This window comes from Anolis sagrei, chromosome 7 (assembly GCF_037176765.1).
Source record: "Anolis sagrei isolate rAnoSag1 chromosome 7, rAnoSag1.mat, whole genome shotgun sequence".
NCBI classification, from domain to species: domain Eukaryota; kingdom Metazoa; phylum Chordata; class Lepidosauria; order Squamata; family Dactyloidae; genus Anolis; species Anolis sagrei.
In genome coordinates this window covers 44,728,534-44,753,653 of record NC_090027.1, presented here as the reverse complement: position 1 = coordinate 44,753,653, position 25,120 = coordinate 44,728,534, and the positions used below count along the sequence as shown (strand labels likewise).

The following is a 25,120-nucleotide window of genomic DNA, read 5'->3' as shown; positions in this document are numbered from 1 at the left end:
CATGGCCCATCTCTCATTCTTCTGCTGCTCCAAGACATCCAAAAGTTTTGTGCAGAAGGATATCCAGAACACGGGGATCGCCCCAAGTATATGGCTACCTTCTTGGGTCTTGGATTGTGTCCATTGTTGCTTCCATGAAGAGTAGAAGAAAAAAGCATTCAAGTCATGGCCCATCTCTCATTCTTCTGCTGCTCCAAGACATCCAAAAGTTTTGTGCAGAAGGATATCCAGAACACGGGGATCGCCCCAAGTATATGGCTACCTTCTTGGGTCTTGGATCATGTCTCTTGTTGCTACCGTGAAGAGTAGGAGAAAGGGGCATTCAAGTTATGGCCCATCCCTCATTCTTCTGCCACTCTAAGCCATCCAAAAGTGACAGCAAGCTGTTGCACAGAAGGAAATCCAGGAGAAGGGGATCGTCCCAAGTTTGTATCCGACCACCTTCTTGGCACAACTTGTGTTGATTGTGGATCATGTCCATTGCTCCTACAATTAACCTTTCCCAACTTTTCCAAATTTGTTGAAGTTTAGGTGAAGAGTAGGAGAGAAGGGCATTGAAGCCACGTCCCATCTTTCATTCATCTGCAACCCTGAGCTGTCCCAAAGTGTTGACAAGCCATTGCATGGAGGGAATCTTGAGGATGGATATCACCACAAAGACACACCACCTTCCCGACATGACTCTTGTCGACTGTGGATCATGTACATTGTTACTACAGTTGGCATTTCTCAACTTTCCAAACATTGTGGAAATTTGGCTGAAGAGCCTGCTGGACTGACTAACCACCTCTTCTTGGCACAACTTGTGTTCAAAGTGGATCCTGTCCATTGTTGCTCTCCCAACTTTTTGGTCATAGTTGAAGTTTGGTGAAGAGTAGAAAAGAAGGGCATTAAAGCCATGGCCCATCTATCATTCTTCTAAACAGCTATTGCATAGAACAAAACCCAGCTGATGGAGACTGCCTCAAGCATGCAGTCACCTTCTTGGTTCTGCTCATGGATTATGGATCCTGCCCATTGTTGCTATAGTTGGCATTTCCCAATGTTTCTATGATAGTTGAAGTTCAAGTGAAGAGCATTAAAGCCATGGCCCATCTCTCATTCCCAGATAGCATTTACCTACGAATGCAACAAAAAGCAATCATTTATTCACAACTGACACAATCATCATGATCCAAACAAAGAAGCTTCTCCAAGGTCTGATATGCACCATCTTGAGTTTGGAAGCAACAGAATGAACTTTTCCTGATGCTGTTGGCCAATGTTGTCTCTCAGTGACCATTTTTAGTCCTGATGGCCTTCCATTACTGCCAAGGAAGATACAGGAGCTTCACACAACTTCTATGATAGTTGAAGTTCAGATGAAGAGCATTAAAGCCATGGCCCATCTCTGGTTCCCAGCTAGCATTTATCTACGAATGCAACAAAAAGCAATCATTGGTGCACAACTGATACAATCATCGTAGTCCAAACAAAAATGCTTTTCTAAGCTCTGATAGGTACCATTCTGAGTTTGGAAGCAACAGAATGAACTTCTTCTGATGCTGTTGGCCAACATTGTCTCTCGGTGACCATTTTTGGTCCTTATGGCCTTCCATTTACCATCAAGGATGATACTGGAGCTTCACACAACTTCTATGATAGTTGAAGTTCAGATGAAGAGCACTAAAGCCATGGCCCATCTCTCGTTGCCAGCTAGCATTTACCTACGAATGCAACAAAAAGCCATCATTGGTGCACGACTGTCACAGTCATTGTGGTCTAAACAAAGAAGCTTCTCCAAGGACTGATAGGTACCATCCTGAGTTTGGAAGCAACAGAATGAACTTCTCCTGACGCTGTTGGCCAATGTTATCTTTTGGTGACCATTTTTGGTCCTGATGGTCAAGGAAGATACAGGAGCTTCACATAAACCTCTAAGATAGTTGAAGTTTGGGTGAAGAGCATAAAAGTCATGGCCCATCTCTCATTCCCAGCTGGCATTTACCTACGAATGCAACAAAAAGCCATCATTGGTGCACGACTGTCATAGTGGTCCAAACAAAGAAGCTTCTCCAAGGACTAATATATACCATCCTGAGTTTGGAAGCAACAGAATGAACTTCTCCTGACGCTGTTGGCCAACATTATCTTTTGGTGACCATTTTTGGTCCTGATGGTCAAAGAAGATACAGGAGCTTCACACAACCTCTATGCTAGTTGAAGTTTGGGTGAAAATCATTAAAGTCATGGCCCATCTCTCGTTCCCAGATAGCATTTATCTACAAATGCAACAAAAAGTAATCATTAGTGCATGACTGACACAATCCGGTTGGATGCATCTCCGTCTCTTGAGCCAGGCTCTTCCCATTGTGTAGGTTTCGCTCCAAATGCGCGCATTGTATGTAGAGCCCGGTGCAATCAAAGCGGACCTGCGCCGCTCTTCCTTGTCCTTTGATTAACTAATCAAAAACTGATTAGCACCTTTGTTCCAGGGGGATGCGGATTAATCAATTAATATTGACGGCGAAGGGTGGCTTTGTTCCCCGGCAAAGAGACGTCTGGAGGAGCGGCCAATAAAAATTGAGCACCTGTCGGGGTGATTAAATTTATTAAAACAAAAATACATTATTTTTTATGAAGCTATCTCGAAATGGGTCAGCGAAGGGGAACGTATTGATTGAGGAAGGATGAACTCCTTGGATTCCGCTCGCTTAAATTAGAGACCAGATTCAATTGTAATGCAAGACAAACAGGTTAACGCGGGCTTTAAACGGCCCGTCGATAAATTACCGTCGGCGCGGCTCTCTTAAGGCTAAACCGGAGTAATGAATCACAGCAAAGGCTCTGCTCCTGATGCTTCAAGGTCTCCATTTTGGCCTCTCGGGGCAATTATAGGTGGCCTGTATTTCAACATGAAGTGATGGTGGTCCTTCAAAGTCTCATGGCAACTTTGCATCCCTGATTCCAGGTGCATTTACACTAGGTGTGGGAAAACTTTGGCCTTCTAGATGTTTTTGGACTTCAACTCCCACAATTCCTGGTCTCAGGCCTAGCTTAAGCAGAAAAGGAAAGGGCCTGAGACCAGGAATTGTGGGAGTTGAGGTCCAAAACACCTGGAGGACCCAAGTTTGACCATGCCTGATCCACACTGTGGATTTAATGCAGTTCACTTCTACTTTGACTCCCATGTTTCAATGTTATGGAATCACGGGACCTTTCCAAAGTCTTCAGTCTTCTCTGCCCAAGGTGCCTTACCAAATCCAACGATCCCACAGCATTGATCCATAGCAGTTCAAGTGGAGTCAAACTGCATTAATTATATTATGTAGATGCACCAAATCGAGGAAGGACATGTTCAGTTGCATAGGGTTGATGGACCTTGATGCATTTTCAAACCAAAACACCACCTTCACATATGTGCTTCAAAACGCACCACAAGGCAAAAACGTTGACCAGACACAAGTGTGTATTGTGTGTATGTGTGGTGGAATCGTCGCATTTTTTAAAATAGAGGAGCCATGGGAATTTCCAATGGAAAGAGCCTTACATCTCAATGTGCTCAAATTAACAGCCTTGTTGAGCTGGCCCAGAAGAGATCGATCAAGGCTTTGCTTCTATAGCAGAAAAGCGCACCAGAGAAAAACTTTGGGGCGATTCATCCAGCCAGCCCTCCGCTTTCAGCCGAATGCCTCACTCTGCATAACTTATCTCCCTCCTCTCAAGAAGCAAAGAAAAAAGGTTAAACAAGAAGGAAACAAGGCTCTGTGGAGCAAATGCGTTAAATCATTGCCATAAAGCCGCTCATGCCTAGCGCTCCTTAAATACTTGGCTTCTATTGCACCCCAGGTATTAAATATATATGTTCTAATGTATTGTGCATCTTGCTACCGGAGCTATAGCGAGCAGCGAGGAAGACGGAAGTCTGAAAGGACTCCTTGATTTAAGAAGGGGCTTCAAGGAAGGCTTTGGCTTCCTTTTGTGATGGTCCACCTACCCAGCGGTGGGAAACGGCCACGTCCCAATGTTGTCCCAATGTTGTGGGGATGCCACATTTGATATTCATGCCTTTGATTATGAAGAGAGAGTGGAAGCACATGAGGCATCACTCTTGGCTGCTTCTGTCCTTCTGCTCCTGTCCTTCCTTGATGCCAAGATGATGGGCAACACAATAGGCAATCTTTTACCTTGCGCTAATCTTCAATATCTCTAGGTGCCCTCAAATTGTCTCTTGACATATGGCAAGCCCGTGAATTTTGTAGGGTCTTCTTAAGCAAGGAATCCTCAGCGGTTGTTTCACCAGATCCTCCTTCTACAATAGAGTCAACGGCACCTGGGAATCATTCATGGTCTCCCATCCAAGTTCTCACTAGGACAATCCCACAATCTGACACCCTGAATTGCCCTTGAGCGGAGATTGTGGCTTCTTCTAGCCTGCTTTTGTGGAGATTTGTCTTATTCCTTGCATTCCAAGAGAACATCAAGAAGTCCTGCACAAGTAACAAGAGCTAGGTCCTACTTTCCTCAATGAAAGACATCTGATTCCTGCTGCCAGGAGAACATCAAGAAGTCCTGCACAGGAAATGAGAGCTAGGTCCCACTTTCCTCAATGAAAGACGCCTGACTCCTGCAGCCTCAGTCCATACTCCATAATACACCTGATGGCTTTTCATAGAAGGACTAGGCTGTTCTCTGTGGAGGATCGTGAATCTTGGAGATTTGGCTTCCTCGTTTCTCCCCAATGAGAAGTTCATTCACTAGGGATGTGCAATTTGGGAAAACCCGTGCTGGTTTTGGTGCCCGGTTTTCTGCAGCCCCCTGTTCCATTTTCCAAATTCAGGAGGGACTTCCCATTTTCATGTTGGCAAGATTAGGTCCATCAGCGCCAATGGGAAAACTTTAGAGCAGATGTGGGCAAACTTTGGCCCTCCAGGTGTTTGGACTTCAATTCCCACAATTCCTACCGGCTGTTAGGAATTGTGGGAATTGAAGTCCAAACAGCTGGAGGCCAAAGTTTCCCCATGCCTGCTTTAGAGGCTCCTTTCCCAGTCATTTTAGGCCTATAAGCATGGAGTTTGTTTCACTTGTAGGCCACATTTATGACTGCAAGGCTGCCAAATTTCAGAACGTTTCACCAGTCCACTGATTTTTGGGAATTTTTTAAAGTTTTTATCATAACTTTTAAAAAATACAAGGGGGAGTTCTGGACATTGAAGTCCCAACCAATGCACACCACAAGAGGAGAGAAGAATGGACACAGTCAACAAAGACTCTGATTGGCTGAGAAAGAAAGTGAGAAATATATATAGAGAGAAATCTCAACTTCCATCATGATATCCTATTGAAGGTATAGGAAGATTGTGTTCCAAACAAAGAAGCTTCTCCAAGGTCTAATATAGACCATCCTGAGTTTGGAAACAACAGGATGGACTTCTCCTGGAGCTCTTGGCCAATGTTGTCTCTTGGTGACCATTTGTGGTCCTGGTGGCCTTCCATTTACAGAAGCTTCTCCAAGGTCTAATATAGACCATCCTGAGTTTGGAAACAACAGGATGGACTTCTCCTGGAGCTCTTGGCCAATGTTGTCTCTTGGTGACCATTTGTGGTCCTGGTGGTCTTCCATGTACAGTCAAGGAAGGTATGAGAGCCTCTCTTTCTTCCCCTCCATGGTTCAGTGATGGGCTGATCTCTCTCCATGTCCCATCAATGGAAGCCCAGGTCCTCCTTGGGCATGCAGCTTTGGGAGCTGCCCTCTTTTCTGGAGGTTCCTTGAAGGAAATGCCATCCTGCTCCCAGCGTATATTAACATCTTAATGGAAACGCGGCTCATGTATATATACGTTCACTGCTCTGCCTGACAAGAGGGAATTAAATGTCAGAAGGATTTGTAGCATCTATAATTGAATTGGTGCTGAGAAAAGCAAATCTGGAGGAAGAATAACACATTAGGATTAGCAAATAATGTGGCGTTTTGTCGGGGCCTGCCATGCAGCCGCATCGCTCTTCTGTGCAATAACTAAGGGCTGCCCCTGTTTAACTTAAAGGGACAATGTTAACTGGGAGGGCTGTTTTCGCCTGACATCTACTTTTCAGGTCAAAATCAAACGTGGTATTATGGGCTTTTGTTGCCTTCCCTTCTGACACAGTTTTCTTAGCCCCGCAAATCATTTTGGATGGGCATCAGTCAACAGTTGACTGTCCCTTGTGTGTCTTAATGCTTCTAGTACTCAAAGGGGCTGAGTGGCTGTATAATAGGAAAGGTTGAATATCCCTTATCTGAAATGCTTGGGAGTAGAAGTGTCTCAGTGGTAATGACGATGATGGATTTGGGGATATTTCCTTGTAAGTAATGAGATACCTTGGAGATTCAGCACAAGTCTAAACATAAACATTGGAGCATTTCAGATTTGGAGATCCCAGATAAGGGATAGTCAACCTGAAGACTCTTCTCCTGTCCGCTTGGGTTATTTCTCAACAATAATTCACCGTTGTTGTTGTTGTTGGAGTGTTGTGTGGTTTCCAGGCTGTATAGCCAACGTGTTCTAGCAGCATTTTCTCCTAATGTTTCACCTGCATCTGTGATTACTAGCATCTTCAGAGGATCTGATGGTGGTCAAGCAAGTGGAGTACACCCACCTGTAGCATGTCCACGGTGGAGGAAAGAACCAATGTCTCTTAACCAAGTGTGAAGGGTGCAATGAGCAAGCCAGATTTTGATGGGCATCAGTCAACAGTTGACTGTCCCTTGCGTGTCTTAATGCTTCTAGTACTCAAAGGGGCTGAGTGGCAGTATAATAGGAAAGGTTGAATATCCCTTATCTAAAATGCTTGGGAGTAGAAGTGTCTCAGTTGTAATGACGATGATGGATTTGGGGATATTTCCTTGTAAGTAATGAGATACCTTGGAGATTCAGCACAAACATAAACATTGAAGCATTTCAGATTTGGAGATCCCAGATAAGGGATAGTCAACCTGAAGACTCTTCTCCTGTCTACTTGGGTTATTCCTCAACAATAATTAACCGTTGTTGTTGTTGTTGTTGTTGTTGGAGTGTTGTGTGGTTTCCAGGCTATATAGCCAATGTGTTCTAGCAGCATTTTCTCCTAATGTTTCACCTGCATCTGTGACTACTGGCATCTTCAGAGGATCTGATGGTGATCAAGCAAGTGGAGTACACCCACCTGTAGCATGTCCAGGGTGGAGGAAAGAACCAATGTCTCTTAACCAAGTGTGAAGGGTGCAATGAGCAAGCCAGATTTTGATGGGCATCAGTCAACAGTTGACTGTCCCTTGCATGTCTTAATGCTTCTAGTACTCAAAGGGGCTGAGTAGCTGTATAATAGGAAAGGTTGGATATCCCTTATCTGAAATGCTTGGGAGTAGAAGTGTCTCAGTGGTAATGACAATGATGGATTTGGGGATATTTCCTTATAAGTAATGAGATACCTTGGAGATTCAGCACAAGTCTAAACATAAACATTGGAGCATTTCAGATTTGGAGATCCCAGATAAGGGATAGTCAACCTGAAGACTCTTCTCCTGTCTGCTTGGGTTATTTCTCAACAATAATTCACTGTTGTTGTTGTTGTTGTTGGAGTGTTGTGTGGTTTCCAAGCTGTATAGGCAACGTGTTCTAGCAGCATTTTCTCCTAATGTATTGTCGAAGGCTTTCATGGCCGGAATCACTGGGTTGTCATAGGTTTTTTCGTGCTATATGGCCATGGTCTAGAGGCATTCTCTCCTGACGCTTCGCCTGCATCTATGGCAAGCATCCTCAGAGGTTGTGAGGTCTGTTGGAACTAGGAAAATTTTCTCCTAATGTTTCACCTGCATCTGTGACTACTGGCATCTTCAGAGGATCTGATGGTGATCAAGCAACTGGAGTCTATATATTATACCTGTTGAATAATGTCCAAGGTGAGAGAAAAAACCAATGTCTATTAACCAAGTGTGAAGGGTGCAAGTGTTTGAATGGGATCCACCCATTAGCATGTGAGTAACTGAGAAGATGGCATTGTCAATAGTGAGGGCATCTGCCTGGCCTTTGTTGCCTTGCAGTGTTTGTTGCCTGGAGGCCTCCTTAGCCTGGGTGGTGCTCACCGGCTCTTGATTGCTTCTTGCCAGGTGGCGGTCATTACTCACTGTCTTGATTCTGGTGTTTCTCCATACTGCTAGCTGGAGTTTGTTCGTTTTCATGGTTTCTTCCTTACTGATGAAATTGTCCATGTGCTTGCAGATTTCAATAGCTTCTCTGTGTAGTCTGACAGCGGCCAGACACAAATCAAAGAACATGAAAGGCACTGCGGACTACTTCAGCCAGAAAAACCAGCCATAGCAGAACACAAGATAAATCAAGCCAGGCACAGAATATTATTATTTGAGAACACAGAAATTCTGGACCACTCGGACAACCACTTCATCAGACTACACAGAGAAGCCATTGAAATCCACATGCCACATGCTCCCAGGCAGATGCCCTCGCTATTGACTATGCCATCTTCTCAGTTGCTCGCATGCTAATGGATGGATCCCACTCAGACTTGCAAATCTGGCTTGCTCATTGCATCCTTCACACTTGGTTAACAGACATTGGTCCTTTCTCCCAACCTGGACATTATTCCACAGGGGTATAACCTCCACTTGGTTTTCCACCATTAGATCCTCTGAAGATGCCAGTAGTCACAGGTCTAGGCAAAACGAAAAAAGGAGAAAATGCTGCTAGAACATGGCCATGCAGCCCAGAAACCACACAACACTTCTATGATTTTGGTCGTGAAAGCCTTTGACAGTACATTATTTCTATACTGAAGATGCACCCTTAGTCTCCTATGGAAAGGAGGGCCACATCCTGAGGATGGCCCAGTCTCCAGTGTCCTCAACCAATCATCCATGATGATGGTGGGACCAAGAAAGCTCCCTCCGTTGAGGTTCCTAAAACCCAAAACAAGCTTGCGTTGAGAGAGGAGGTCTTTATGGACCTCATATGCGATTGGCTCCTGGAGATGCCAACGTGGCATCTTTCGGACTACATCCCTTGGCAGAACATTGCTTGACCACCATCAGATCCTCTGCAGGTACCAGTAGCCACTGATTCAGGTGTAATGAAAAAAGGACAAAATGCTGCTACTGCTAATTATTGTTGTTGTTGTTGTTGTATTTCTTACCCACCTCTCCTTGTGCTAGAACACTTTGGCCACACAGCCCAGAAACCACACAACACCCCAGTGATTCTGGCCGTGAAAGCCTTCAACAATACATTGTTGTTGTTGTTGTTGTTGTTGTTGTTGTTGTTACTATTTCTTACCCACCTCTCCTTGTGGCTCGAGGTGGGTCATAGCACAGTCAAAAGACATAAACATTGTAAACATTCTATAAACACACCTGTTAAAATGTAATTCTATAGAAGATAAATATTTGAACATATTTCTATAAAATACATATACATGAGGCAAACTTTGAGTACACAATTTCTGCAAAGAGTCCCCGGTGGCACAATGGTTTAAACCCTTGTGCCAGCAGGACTGCTGACTGCTTCAAATCCAGGGAGCAGGGTGAGCTCCTGTCTGTCAGCACCAACTTCCCATGCGGGGACATGAGAGAAGCCTCCCACAGGATGGTAAAACATCCAGGCAACGTCCCTTGGACAACATCCTTGCTGATGGCTAATTCTCTCACACCAGAAGCAACTTGCAAGTTGCTCCTGACACACACAAAAAACAACACATTTCTGCAATTTAGAAGAGTCGTTTGTTGTCAGAAGCCTGGCTGTTGTCTCCACTTTGTGCGTCTCTGCACATTGTCAAGACCATTTTCTGGGGGAGGGCTCTTGTGAAGATCGCAAACTTTTTAAATTGCCAGTTCAGTAAGCAGCTAAGCTTACCTTTCAGTTCGGAGTAAAGGGAACGGGGTGTACTTAGAAAACTTCAAAGGGAAAAAAAGGCTTGCATAAAGAAGTGGGGAAAAAAATACCTGATCTAATATCTTGTGACACTCTGGAATATATATATATATATATATAGTGATTTGCTTCCAGGAGCCTCTAAAAATAGGCAGGCTCGTTCGGCAAGTGAAAGCCCAGCCGGGAAGGACCAGCTGGTTCCTCAGTGGGTTGCTTTTTTTAGGGGGAGAAAATGTTATTTATGTGACTGCTCAGAAATCGCTCCATTTTAAGAAGTCATATCCCGTTTTTGCCTCCACTGAAATAACAACAAAAATGTAAACGGCAGGCATCTCAAGTTTCGGAGGGACTCTGCGACTATTTGAATCCCGTCTTCCATTTTTCAGCCTCCGGGTCCCAAATAGACTGGTATTTTCGTTCAGCAACAAGGTGGAAGTCGTCCCTAAGTAATCACACACTTGAATGGCTTCTGTTTGCCGGAGCATTTAGGCTTCCCAGCAGTGGAACTTTCATTATCCACTGAGCTCTGTAACCTATAGAAAGGGTTTCTGTTTCATTCCTTTATTATCACCATAGATATCAGTATTAGGGCTGTCCAACCACGGAAAAAATTGTTTCTAAACTCGATTCGTTTTTAGGGGGTTTTTTGCGTCTCGTTATTTAAAAGAATTCCGAAATTTTTCTTTTAAAAAGTTCGATATTTATGAAATTTCGGAAATTACGAAACAATTTTGAAACAATAACGAATCGATTCGTTAATGGTGGACGTGATTGCGCAATACGCTAAAAACCCCTCCAAATGGGACAGGGGGAACTTCTGAAGCTTCCCTCTCCCTCTGTTGTTGACTGTTGGTGTGATAATTTTTTTTATCACTGATAAAACAAACAACGACTATAAAACTTGCACCAGACATACGGAAGTAATAACAAAATAATAGAGAAACAATTTCGAAACAATTACGAAACAATTACGAAATGAATTGGAAAAATTCGTTTCGTTTTTTAGTTGCTCCTGAATGGTTCAATATCGCTTCGTTATCAAAAAAATAACGAATTAATAACGAATTATGAAATTAACGAACGAAACCGACCAGCCCTAATCAGTATATCTTTGGAGAATTTAGGGTTGGTTTTTTTTTTTAAGGATGACCCTTAGGAGCCAGTATGACTTATTTCCATGCTTTAGGTTGACATGTAAAGGGGGCTCTCCAAGGTGCTGAACGCCATGTCCAGAAACAGGTCCAGCCCTTTGGCCTGAACAGAGCTTTCCAGGACTGAATGGAGCTCTCCAAGGTGCTGAACCAGTTCCTGTGCATGGAGTTCAGCACCTTGGAGAGCTCTGTTCAGTCCAGCCAAAATGCAGCATGGATTCACTGGGAGAGGTGCCTCCAAATGCAACCTTTTGAAGGGAAACTGAGGTGGGAACGTTGCACAAGACCTTTATTTATTCATTTATTTTGGTTTCTTCTACCCCGCCCTTCTCACCCCGAAGGGGACTCAGGGCGGCTTACAGAGGCACAATTTGATGCCAGCATCACATAAACAAATAGCAACAATTAACAATTAAAACAGCAGTTCCTGCATTACAACAATAAAACCAATAAAAACCAATACAAACCCATTGACGGTCAGCGTTCGCTATCTCATAGTCAAAATTCCAATTCCACATTGTCAGTCCTGTCAGTCCTAATTGTCTGATTGTCCTTATCTAGTTGTCAGATTGCCCAAAGGCCTGGTCCCACAACCACGTCTTTACTTTCCTCCTGAAGGAGAGGAGGGAAGTTGATGCCCTAATTTCCCCCGGGAGTGAGTTCCACAGGTGAGGGGCCACCACTGAGAAGGCCCTGCTCCTCGTCCCCACCAACCTCACTTGTGATAGCGATGGGGTCAAGAGCAGGGCCTCCCCAGATGATCTCAAACTCCGGGGTGGGACGTAGAGGGAGATGCGTTCGGACAGATACACTGGACCGGAACCTTTCTACCTCTCGTGATACAGCTGTTCTGCTTTATTACAGGCGTGGGCCAACTTTGGCCCTCCAGATGTTTTGGACTTCAACTCCCACAATTCCTAACAGCCTCAGGCCCTTAAGTGGCTGAAGGGGGAAAGCAAGGGGCCTGAGGCTGTTAGGAATTGTGTGAGTTGAAGTCCAAAACACCTGGGGGGGGGGGGGGCGGCAAAGTTGGCACATTCCTTCTCTAACATTACATTAATTAATAATAATAATAATAATAATAATAATAAAAACTTTATTTATATACTGCTCTTTCTCCCCAGGGGGACTCAGGGCAGTCTCCAAGCAACAATATCAAAACATACAGAGTCACAACATGAACAAAAAATAACAGTAACAGCAACACATAAATATTAAAAGAAAAAAACCTGCCTGTTCTTCATATCTCTTTGTTAGGGCATGGAAAGGGAATGGGTCAGGACAATTCAAAAGCCTGGGTCAAGACTCACCCAAATTGAAATAAGATGGGAGCAGCATATGGGTACAGTACTGTAATAGGTAAACGACAAAAATGGGGATGGGCTGTTTCCAGGGGTCTGTTAGGAGAATGACCAGGGTCATATATAGGGGGGGGCTAGGTCATGTCTAGACAGTGTCTGGGCTGAGCTAGCACTGGTCACTCTCGAAGATTTGTTGAAACCATCAAGTCTTCAACCTCTTATGAAAAGAGGGGAGGAATGGGCCCATCTTATTTCCCTTGGAAGGGCAGTCCACGACCGAGAAGGTCCTCTCTCTAGTCCCCACCAACTGTGTTTGTGACAGAGGTGGGAGCGAGAGGGGGGCCTCCCCGGAGGGTCTTAGAGTTTGCGCCGGTACATAGATGGAGATGCGATTGCGACGATAGGCGGGGCCTGAACTGTTTAGGATTTTATAGGCCATTACCTGCACATTACACTAAAAAAGAAAGAAGAAAGCAAACAAAGCAAGAAAATTCTAGAAAGGCCTTCTCCTTTATTCCCACCAAATGATCCCGGGAAAATGGTGGGATAGAAAGAAGAGCCTCTCCAGACAACCCGAGAGCTCTAAGGGACTCGTACAAACTTTTTCCAATCAAAGATGAGCATTTTTGTGCCTCGTTTTTTGCCTCACGTTTGATATCCCAGCAGATGCGTGATCCTCTTATCCTTTAAGGCAGGAAAGCTCTCTTGACCGGCCTCGCAGGTGCCGCTCCTCCTTGCTTTGCAGGCGCCGAGCATCTTCTCCACACCGTAGTTAATTTTTAATTAACACGAACGTGCAAAATTGGGATACTTAGCCATGCACAAAATAAAGCACCCTCAGCCCGTGCGAAGCTCTGCGAAGCCTCTGTTTTCCTAGAAATAATTAAGGGAAGCGTGAGTGCCCATCCCAGCGGAAGAGATGGCATACAGTCAGCGTACCCAGCCATAAGCGTCTTACGATTGGTCGTCTTCGGGAAGAGAAGGCGAGCGAGGGGCCGACGGTGTTGGCATCGCCACCAGCTGAACAGCAGCCATGAGAGAGCTTGGCGAGTCAGTGGCGTTGACACAATATTTCAGTTGGTTATGTTGCGGGCCAGATGCTCAGCTGGAGAAAACCAGCCGCATGCCAGGAAGCGTCACTTCAGCGGTGCCAGGCGCATATCAATCGAGGTTCTGCTGGCCTTTGTTCCTGCCCTTTCTGTGTCCATCCGTGTTGGCCGAAAGGAATATGAGCTCCCTGCCTCTCTCTTTAAGCCTGTGATGCACAGAGACAGTGATGGCGTTACCCACTGAAAACACTCCCTCCGTATGTTTTATACGATTTCCATCAGGCACTGTTTCCACCTCTTTATGGACTCCAAGAGACAGAAGCAGTGATAGAAGAAGATGGCGGCCCATGGTCTTAGAAACCCAAGAACGTGTAGGATGGTCAGTCGTAGGCAAGGACATCGATATGTATGCTCTTGGCCTTGCAAACATCAGAAGAGCTGCAAGAGAGCAAAGACAAAGATCCACCCAGAGGAAAATTGCTCTTTCCATACACTAAGGGAACCACTGACCACATAGGGAAACACAACCTATAAACTATCTACAGACCCACCAAGAAAATCCAACAAATGCTATGTTCAGAAAAGGACAAGAGGGATCCTCTCACCTCTACAGGAGGTTATCGCATACTGTGCAGCTGTGGACAAGTCTCCATAGGGACCACCAAACAATCAAATCAAGGAACATGGAAGGTACTACAGACTAATTTAACCGGAGAAGTCAGCCATAGCAGAGCACCTGAGGAAACAACCTGGACACAACATGTTATTATTTGAGACACAAAAATGCTGGACCACTCTGAACATCAACCTGTCTGACTACACAAAGAAGCCATTGAAATACACAAGAAGCATGTGGACAATCTCAACAGAAAGGAGGAAACCATGAAAATAAACAAAATCTGGCTGAAAAAGACCAAAATAAATACAGTAACTAAAGAGGAACACTCAGAAAGAGAAAAATTCCAGATGGGAAACAACTAAGTGCCAGTGACCTCCCAAACAGGGGGTGCCTCCAGGCACAACAGCCAAGCTACCTCTATGCATTTGCATAGTCACTGCTTGACTTCACAACTGCAAGGCTACTCAATGTTTATCAAGCTTGTTACATATACATTCCATTTGCCTCACCTCTAACAGACTTCTGAAGATGCCAGTAGCCACAGATGCAGACCAAACATCAGGAGAGAATGCTGCTGGGACATGGCCAGACAGCCTGAAAAACTCACAGCACCTTCTCCCTTGGACTTGCATGGTAGATCCATGATTTATTTATTTATCATGTCAGTAGCTACCAGACAGTCATATTACATTTTTAGCAAAACAGACAGACAGACAAAACACAAAGATCCATGATGAAATTGGGTGACTCCAGTTTCCTCCTCCAATAGCATAAGAAGACATGAAAAGAAGGCATAGGCAAGAACCTCCAGATCTTAGGTAGCATCTCAGTCGCATATAGAAATACACATCATTGTGTGGCACCTTGAGAAGAGAAAAGGGCACGCCAATGGAGATGAGAAAGTCATCTGACATATGGTGCTGATGATGAAACAACCTGATTTCTTGGGATGCTGAGAATGGGATTGTCAACCATGCGATTCAAGAAGGAAGAGAAGCATGAAGCTCCAGGTCTTTGGGACTGTCTCGGTCACAGACACAAGCGCTGTGGTAGCTTGAGAAGACCAAGGGGCATCCCAGTGGTGATGAGATAGTAACCTGATTTCTTGTCCTGAGGATGGGATTGCCAATCATGCAACTCAAGAACGCCATTGCTTCTTCACAGAATTTATTGGCGCTCCCCAAGAGCCAAGAACTACGGGAGGACAACCTTTTCATCCTTGAACCTGAAGCTGTTAATCCTTCAAGATGTGTTGCTTCTCTTGTGCCGAGATACTCTTCTTGCAGCTTCCATTCCACATCAGATAAGCAGTGTCTTGGTTTTTAAGCCTGTTCTTGGGGACATCAATTCAGAAAATTGCATTGGATAGATGGCATCAGCTCTAGTTTCTTAGATATGAATGTCATGGTTTTCTATGAGCAAGCAGATGGCATTTTTCTGTGTCTCAAAACTGGAGCTGATAGAGGGAAACTGGTCCCATTTTGGAACCAGTAGGTTAGATACACAGAGACACAGGGCAACATTTGAGGCACTGACGTGTGTGTTGGCCGTGATCTCAGGTGCATCCTCGTCCTTGGTTGCATAAACACAGCCTTTGCTAAATGGGATATTTAAGAGCAATTCCATCTGCGTAATTGGGGGTGCATTCAGAGATGCCCGGTAGACATCTTTGCCCTTTGGTTTGTCCAGGGGTCCGTCTGCCTGGCCTTAAGACCCTTGACTTACTAATGCCTTTGCAATGTCTCTACGGAGTCGTCTGTACCTGTTTAAATGCCTTTTGGGGTAAATAACGTGGGAGGTGCTCTCTGAAGCGTATTCATCTAGCTGTGGGGAAAATCCAGGATGCAAGCTGAGCTTCTGGGTGACCCTGCCAAGGAGAATTTGCTTGAGCCGGGCCTTGCAAGTGGCTGCTTTTTGCTTGGGCAACCCAGTATTTCCAGGCTGTCGGTGGCACGTCCTCATGTCTCCTGAGCTGACCTTTGGAAGGCAATTTTAGGGTTTTTGTAGCTGCCAGACTCCGTAAGTACAGTAGTTGGTGACCTTAACCTGCTCCTTTGAGTTCCAAGATGAACCTGGGAATGAAAGGCAAAGTTGTGCCAGGGAACACCTTCGGAAGCCTCTCCTCTTAATTGAATCCGGTTTTAATTAAGCCACACTTTGCAGCAGTCTTGGTCACGAGTTATTTACCGACATCCTCTTGGAACGGAATTGGAAGAAAACATCAATAGAAAAGCATAAATCCCGGAGCCTCGGCTGAAAGCGTTGTATCGGTTCTGGGCTCCAGAAAATCCTCACCGCCGTTCGCTGTCACGGATCCGTACACTTGATCGATAAACTTCAAATATGATTAGAGGTGGAGGTTTCAGAGATTGGCTCTGTTCTTGGGGAGGGAGGCCGAGATAAATCTTTTTTAAAGGATTGACTTGGAGTTGGCACATCGCTGGCTGGCTCTTCCTGGTGCAACGCATTCCTCTTCCTGGGCGCCGGAGCCGCCGCGAAAGGAGGGCAAGCGTTGGGCGGCCGGGACAGATTTATGGGCTGTGTGCTTCTTGTAGGGAAAGATTTAAATGGTAAATCCTTCACATATGACTTCACAAATCATGTAAAGTTAAAAGAATTTTACCGTTTCTTTTGCTGCTGTGCTTAAATTGTAAGAGATGGCCGGTAAATCATTTTAATGGAGGTGTCACGGTTGAACTCGATAAAAAAAGGCGGGGAGGAGACAAGCGACAATGGTTTAGCTTCCATTCCCAAATGTTAATGTATTAATCAACGAGAGAATAATTGTTTTTTACCGCGTTATAAATCTCGGTTGCCATTAGAATCGGTTGCAGCCACGTCCTTAAATTAAAATTGTTTACATTGCTATACATTAATTTTACATTGCCATAGCTCATGACGGAGTTTCTCCCCAGCCAAGGAAGCCATTCCTCTCCAGGGAGAAAGTCCTCCAGGGAGGGAGGGAGCGACCCATAAAAACAAATTAATTGCCCAGCAAGTGGTTAAATACATAAAATAAAAGCAATGCACAATTATTGCTTGCTATCTTTATTCCAGAAGGACTTTTATGTTTGGGATCGAAGGTTCTTGGGGGGCCTTCCGTAGTCGCAAAGTGGCCAGGGAGGAGCAGAGAGGGATTTTAAAGCATGTGGAAATGGTAGACCTAGTTTCCAACAGTCTGAGAAGAGGCTTCCCTTCTCATTCCTGTTTTCTGAATGTATCGAATGATGTCAACTTTTGTTTGAGAACCATTGTAGTTGGCGTTTTCCATCATCAGTATGTTCCACTATAGGCTTTTAGAGCAAGCTTTCCAGGAGCTCTCCAAGGTGCTGAACCTGGTTTGTTAGTCGGTTTCAGCACCTTGGATAGCTCCTCCGGTATTTTTCTCAGCACCAAAGGTGGATCCATTTCCCTGCGGATGTGGAACGCAGTTATTGCATAGTGTGAAGACAGAATTGAATTGTGACACTCAGTAAAATACTGTATTGGGAATATCAATGTTGAAGGGTTTGGTGCCCATTCTTTGATCTGTTTCCCTTCGGACAGCCTGAGTTGCACCAATAGTAGCGTATTGGTGCTGCTTCCCTGTAGGAGTGTTAATAGAGGCCCAAGACTGCTTGGTCTCGTGCCTGAACCTACTTTGCCTAGGTTAGTTTTGCTCCCCCTTAAAGCCCATTTTAAAAAAATGACAGGTTAAGACCAGTCCAGGGTTGTGAAGCCATCCTCACGGTGGTTGGTAACGTTGTTTGTTTCTCAATTGTCACAGATTCCCGGGCAGGTGAGGAAAGCGCCATCACCGCCGTGGACCATGCAGTAATCGGTGGCGTCGTTGCCGTCGTGGTCTTTGCGATGCTCTGCCTCCTGATCATTCTGGGCCGATATTTTGCAAGACACAAAGGTAAGCTATTGGAAGGTTGTCCCATTGAGGAGGGCTTCCTTTCCACTGCTCTGGAGACTCAGGCTCAATAGAACAATGGCTTCAAAGGGCAGGAGAATAGATTCCTAATGGAAAGAGCTTTTCAACAGTGGAATGAACATCTTTGAAAATTGCTAGTGTCTCCTTCTCTGGAGATTTTTCAACAGAGATTGGATGGCCATTGGTTGGGAATGTTTGAATTGTGTCTTCCTGCATCACAGGATGGGATTGGCCCTTGGAGTCTCTTCCAACCCTTCCAACTCTAGGATTCGATGACCATTCAAGATGATGGTGGGATCTCCATCACTGACGGTCTTTAGATGGAGGCTTTGATTGAGTATTCTTGTGTGGCAAAGGGCATTGGACTTGAAGGCCCTTAAGATCTCTTCCAATTTTAGGATGCTGTGTATCATAGATGGTCATGTGTATCATAGAAGGCCATGTGAAAGATGATCTAGTACAGGGTTCCTCAAACTTTTTAAACCAGGGGCCAGTTCACAGACCGTAAATAAAGAACAACACTCAAACACAGGGGAACTTCAGACAAGAAACAATCAGGGCCAGCTAATCACCTCTCAACAAAGGATTCTCCCTAAAAACTGTCAGGCTATGAAATGGTAATCAAGGTGGCCAACTGAAACATTCATACCTACCTCCAACAGACAAGAGTTCTTTCTCCCACCCTGGATCTTCCACAATTTTCCTAGTTGAAGATTTTCTTCTTACATGAAGTCCAGTCATGTCTGACTCTGGAGTGTGGTGCTCATCTGCATTTCTAAGTCGAAGAGCCGACATTGTCCGTAGACACCTCCAAGGTCATGTGGCCGGCATGACTGCATGGAGCGCCAGGGCAGCCTCCCTTGGCTGGTTCACGCTGCCCATCGAGCCCAATGGGCAGCGTGAGCCTGCCAAGGGAAGAGCAGCCCTGCGTGGCCTACTCACGCGTAAAGCACCTCGCGAGGTGCTTTATGCGTGAGTAGGCCACGCGGAGTAGTTGCCCTTGGCTGGCTCACACTGCCCATCGGGCCTGATGGATAGTGTGAGCCAGCCAAGGGAGGAGCAGCCCTGCACAGCCTACTCATGCATAATGCACCTTGTGAGGTGCTTTATGCGCGAGTAGGCCATGCAGAGCAGCTGCCCTTGGCTGGCTCACGCTACCCATCGGGCCTGATGGATAGCATGAGCCAGCCAAGGGAGGCGCGCTGTGTGGGGGGTGCGCTCCTCCTCCGCGGGCTGGATAAGTGCCCTTGGTGGGCTGGAAGTTGCCCGCGGGCCGTAGTTTGGGGACCTCTGGTCTAGTACAAGACCATGGATAGCAACTTTGTTTGGGTTGTAACAGAATGCGGTTGGCCCTTGGAGTCCCTTCCAACATGAGGATTCTATGAACTTTCAAGATGGAAACATCGAGGTGATGGTGGAATCCCCATCCCTGGAGGTCTTCAAAGAGAGGCTTTGATTGTGCCTTGCTTTAGGGCAGAATAGGGTTGGACCAGATGGCTCTTGTGGTCTCTTCCACCTCAGTGATTCACCCCTTTCTACCCCTCTGTGTCCTTCAGGTACTTACTTCACCCATGAAGCCAAAGGAGCCGACGACGCGGCCGACGCCGACACCGCCATCATCAACGCCGAGGGGGGACAGAACAACTCCGAAGAGAAGAAAGAGTACTTCATTTGAGGTCTCTCTTGGTTTCCAAGAAGCGCCCCCCTCGTGGCGGACGACCGAGAGACAGGCCCCGCGTAGAAGATCAAAAGACAGTGATGTTGGAAGTTGCTACCAGCTTATGGCTCTTTTAATTTTGTCTCTTTCTGTCTCTCTTCTTCCCCCAGAACTTCCCCTTTATTTCTTTTATCCCCCCTGTTTTTCTTCTTTTGGTTCCAGTGCTGTTAATTTTGAGAACAAACAAACGAACAAACAAACCGAAACGGCTGGCAACGTGTGTCTGTGTCGCAGAATCGAGGCACCCCCTTTCCCCCCCTTTGTGTAAAAAAGCGTTCTCTGTAAAGTACACTCTCCCTTGTCTTGGGGTTTTCTAAATTACTCGGCCCAAGTCGTCCGGCTTGTCTTTAGTTTAGTCCTACCATTCTGCAGAGAGAAAATCTAGATATATTTCCGTGCCTTCTTTTATTTGGTCTTTCGCGGGGGAGGCGTGGAGAGCAAACGGTTCCCATTCCCTTCGTAGTCTCTCTTGGAAATTGCCTGCCTGCTGAGATCCCTTGGAAAGAGATATATTTCATTTCCCTTCCCCCAATTTCCCCTCACTTTCGGTTATCCCTTCCACCCAATGTTTTTATCTCCGGGTTATGAGTTTTTAAAAATATATATATTTGTTTTGTTTCTGTTGTCGTTGTTGGAAAACTGTGTCATCCGAGGAGAACCAGCACACCTTAGATTTCATCCGTTTGCAATTCAGTGTAACCATCCATCCATCCATCCAACTCCCTTGTCATATGAAAACTTGGAAGAAGAAACTTTTTTCGGGAGAATGGGGGGGCAGATGTCCAGGGTTTTCCAAGGCGAACCAATGGGCCAGATTGGGGATCAGAGAGGGGGAGACCCCATATTTTGATTTTGGGGTCTTCAGAGAGCGAAACAAGTCCCCCCACCCCGTCATTGAATCCGCTTTTACCGCATTAGCATCCCTTATTCATTCTGTCGGGACGGGGGCCACCAAGACGTCTTGTGTCCCCCCCTTGGCTACCAAGATGGTTTGGGACTGGTCCTTTTGGAACAAAGGAAGCCAATTCATGTTGTCACCGGAAGGAAAGGTTAGAGAGGGATCGAAAGGGGGGGAGGATGGTCTGCTCCAATTTTTTCCGTTCCAAATGATCCCGTCAGCGGCTCCCAACCGGCCTCACGTTTACTGTAATTTGCTGGAAATAAAAATTCAACACAAACCTTTGTGATGTGAAAAGAATGTGAATCGGCCAACGTCTGTTGTCGTTCTTGTTCCTGATTTCCCCCCTCACTTCTTCTTCCTCTCCTTCTTCTTCTTCCCCCATTTTGGGTTTCCGCTTTCTTAAAGAGGTCACAGGGAGAAGTCCTGATTGCAGCCAGCAAGTAATGTACATTTACAGGTATTTGTCCCGCTGAGAAATCCAGCGTGAAACTTTCCACGCCGTTGGATTTGACTTGAGAAAAGGCTGGGGGGGGGGGGGGGAGAGAGAGAGACTGCGTTTGTTTTCATGCTGAACTTCCCTGCGTCTCTGTTCAGCGAAAGGTCAGAGAAAGCAGCCTTCGTTTCCACTCACTTGATCCAAACTCAATACTATAACTCCCTCTCTATTTGCTATCGTTGGCTTTGTTTTGGTTCCATTTCCCCGACTCTATACCTTCTGTTTCCGCAGATTTGGGGGCCATCTATTCCTGGCCCAGAGAAGACCCAATGGGTGCATCTACACCACCCAATTAATGCAGTTTGATACCTGTTTAATAGCCATGGCTCATTGCTATGAGATGTTGGGCTTTGTAATTGTAAGAGTCTTCTCTTCCAAAAGGACTGGTATCTCCTCAAATGATAATTCCCATCAGCCACGGCAATCAAAGTCGTGTCAAAGTTCATTAATCTTCCCATGTAGACGCAGCCGAAGACCCAGCTGACCTTCGAGTTCTCAGGAGCGGAGAGAACTAGGATTATAGGATGCTCAATCCCTTGTTTCTTTCCTTTCCTGGGGAGGGAACTTATATTTATTGCTTTTTGACATTTCCTTTCTTTTTCTCCCACCTTAATAGGGACTTGAGGCATCTTTGAAGAGCCCCCACCTCTTTAAAAACCAATTTTTTTACGAATTCCAGGCCCAGTTGGGAATGCGATGAGACTTTGGAGGAAGGGTCCCCATTGGCTGATTCACAGGGAAGGAAGCACTTCGATGGGGGAGCAAAAGAGAGATATCACCTCTGACGTCTGTTCGGTTTGCTTCTCTTTTTTTTAAAGGAAAATTAAAGGCTTTTACAATATATATTTATTTTTTAAATTATTGGCAGAATGGTTTAGACCAGGCATTGGCCAACTTGGACCCTCCAGGTGTTTTGGACTTCAGCTCCCATAATGTGGGTATGCAGGTAATCCCTTGATTGACTGAAGGGTCAATTCCCAAGAAGACAAAGGCATGGGCCAACTTGGGCCCACCCTCCAAGGGTTTTGGACTTCAGCTCCCATAACATGGGTATGCAGGTGACCCTTTGATTGACTGAACTGTCAATTCCCAAGAGGAAAAAGGCATGGACCAACTTGGGCCCTCCCTCCAGGTGTTTTGGTCTTCAGCTCCCATAACGTGGGTATGCAGGTGACCCCTTCATTGACTGAACTGTCAATTCCCAAGAAGACAAAGGCATGGGCCAACTTGGGCCCTCCCTCCAAGTGTTTTGGACTTCAGATCCCATAACGTGGGTATGCAGGTGACCCCTTGATTGACTGAAGTTTTCAGTTCCAAGAAGACAAAGGCATGGGCCAACTTGGGCCCTCCCTCCAAGTGTTTTGGACTTCAGCTCCCATAACATGTGTATGCAGGTGACCCCTTGATTGACTCAACTGTCAATTCCCAAGAGGACAAAGGCATGGGTCAACTTGGGCCTTCCCTCCAAGTGTTTTGGGCTTCAGCTCCCATAACATGGGTATGCAGGTGACCCCTTCATTGACTGAAGGGTCAATTCCCAAGAAAACAAAGGCATGGGCCAACTTGGGCTTTCCCTCCCAGTGTTTTGGACTTCAGCTCCCATAACATGGGTATGCAGGTGATCCCTTGATTGACTGAAGTGTCCAGTTCCAAGAGGACAAAGGAATGGGCCAACTTGGGCCCTCTCTCCAAGTGTTTTGGACTTCAGCTCCCATAACGTGGGTATGCAGGTGACCCCTTGATTGACTGAACTGTCAATTCCCAAGAAGACAAAGGCATGGGCCAACTTGGACCCACTGTACAAGTGTTTTGGATTTCAGCTCCCATAAAGTGGGTATGCAGGTGACCCCTTGATTGATTGAAGTGTCAATTCCCAAGAAGACAAATGCATGGGCCAACTTGGGCCCTCCCTCCAAGTGTTTCGGACTTCAGCTTCCATAACGTGGGTATGCAGGTGACCCCTTGATGGACTGAACTGTCAATTCCCAAGAAGACAAAGGCATGGGCTAACTAGAGGGCTGAAGTTAGCCCATGCCTGGTTTCAACACTACCTTTCTCTCTGCGATTCCTTTTGCCCTTTGGTTGGATCAGGGGAACGCTCCAACGCTTGCCTTTCCTCCCCGTTTCCCACCTTGGAAACCATGAGCAACCCCTTCCCGGCCTTTCTTTGGGACGAAACGAAACAGCACGAAGTATCGGCGTTTTTTCGGACCAAGATGGCAGAAGGAAGGGTCTTTGGGGGGGAAGGGGTTCGTCTTTTTTCTACGCATCGACCGCCCGAAACCGACATCCCGTTTTCCCTGAGCAGTTAGTTCCTCTTTGTTTCCGGAAGTGTACAGTAGTGCGGTGTTTTATTCCCGATAATGTAACTTTTTCGACTTTTAAATAATGTTTGACATGTCTCAGGTTCATGTGTTTTTGGATTGGTGTGTTCCGTCTCAGGTAGATTGCAAAAACCTTTTTTCGGCCCCACTCTCAACGTCGGACGAGAACGAGCCACCGCGCCAGGAAATAAATAAGAATAACGTTTAACGGCTTTTTTATTTTTAGTTGCGTACACGGAGCCTGAAAAGGGGAACTTTGGGGCTTCCGCAGAGTATACCGTGCACTGTTTGAAATGTATTGTTAGGTATTGATTTGTACAGGTTTAGAATACAAAAAGAGGTTTTATTTTCTGTTTTGTTTTTAGTTCAGAGCGGAGAAAGAACAACCTTGTTTCTTGGGCTTTTGTGGTTTTGAGTTTTGTTTTGGTTTTTTTTTTTTGGTATTTTGACAACAAAAAAAAGAGAAAGAAAAATGTTGGAAAGCGAAACAAAGGGTGGATAATTGATGCCAAATAAGCTTGTTCTTTTCTCCCCGTTTCTCTTCTCTGTTTCCCCGCGTTTTTATCTTTTTCTTCCCGCCCCGTTTCCCCCCACTTTAGGCCGATTCTGTTTTAAGATGTCCATGGATGATGTTGCAGTGTAAGAAAACGCATATCCATCTCTTCCCATTCACATTTTGTATTGGTTCATGTATACCATTTTTACAAAGAGGAGAAAAAAAAAGAAGTACTATAAAGTTATCTGTCTTCTTAATAAAAAGAAATTAATGTTACAAAACTACCTCCCCGTCTCGATTCACACTCTTTGGCCGCACGGCATCTTCCAAAACTGAGCTGTCGAATTCAAGGAAATAATAATAATAATAATAATAATAAGGCCTGGGTAACAACGGAAAAATTTGTTTCTAAAATCAATTCGTTTTTTGGGGGTTTTTGCGTTTCGTTATTTAAAATAATTACAAAATTTTCCTTTTAAAAAGTTCGATATTTACGAAATTTCGTAAATGTGAAAAAATTACAAAACATTAACGAATCAATTTCCGAAACAATAACAAATCGATTCGTTAATGGCGGACGCGACCGCGAAATACGCTAAAAAACCTCCAAAAACTTCTGAAGCTTCCCTCTCCCTCTGTTGTTGACTGTTGGTGTGATATTATAATTTTTTTTTCACTAATTAAACAAAAAACAACCAGAAAACTTGCCCCAGACATGCGGAAATAATAACGAAACGACCTCAAACCGATAACGAAACGAATACAATAACAAAATACGAAGCATTTACAAAACTATTTAAAAATTCGTTTTTTTAAAAAAATTGCTCCAGAATGGTTCGTTATCGTTTTGTAATTGAAAAAATTAACGAATTATTAACGAATTACGAATTAACGAAACGAAACCGCCCAGCCCTAATAATAATAATAATAATAATAATTATTATTATAACTTTATTTGTACCCCGCTAGCATCTCCCAAAGGACTCGATGCAGCTTACAAAGGCCGAGGCCTCAACACACAACATAACAACACACAACCTAATGCAAATTAAAAACAGTTAAGCAGAATAAACAACAGCAATAACAATACATCGAGACACCAAGACAATATAAAACTGGGCCAGGCCAGGATAATGGGTAAAAGGTAAAGGTAAAGGTAAAGGTTTTCCCCTGACATTAAGTCCAGTCACGTCTGACTCTGGGGTGTGGTGCTTATCTCCATTTCTAAGCCGAAGAGCCAGCGTTGTCCGTAGACACCTCCAAGGTCATGTG

At 45.1% G+C, this 25,120-nt stretch overlaps 1 protein-coding gene across 9 annotated transcripts in view; it reads left to right on the top strand.

The window, feature by feature from the left end:
- CADM1 (cell adhesion molecule 1) overlaps positions 1-24,132 on the top strand; it is a 537,468-nt gene extending 513,336 nt beyond the window's left edge. For all 9 annotated transcript variants that reach the window (XM_060787006.2, XM_060787008.2, XM_060787003.2 and 6 more), the window contains 2 exons: positions 17,765-17,896; positions 19,471-24,132. In XM_060787006.2, the coding sequence (XP_060642989.2) occupies positions 17,765-17,896; positions 19,471-19,589 (251 nt within the window). In that variant the 3' untranslated portion in view covers positions 19,590-24,132. The remainder of the gene's footprint in view (positions 1-17,764; positions 17,897-19,470) is intronic.
- The last annotated feature ends 988 nt before the right edge of the window (positions 24,133-25,120 follow it).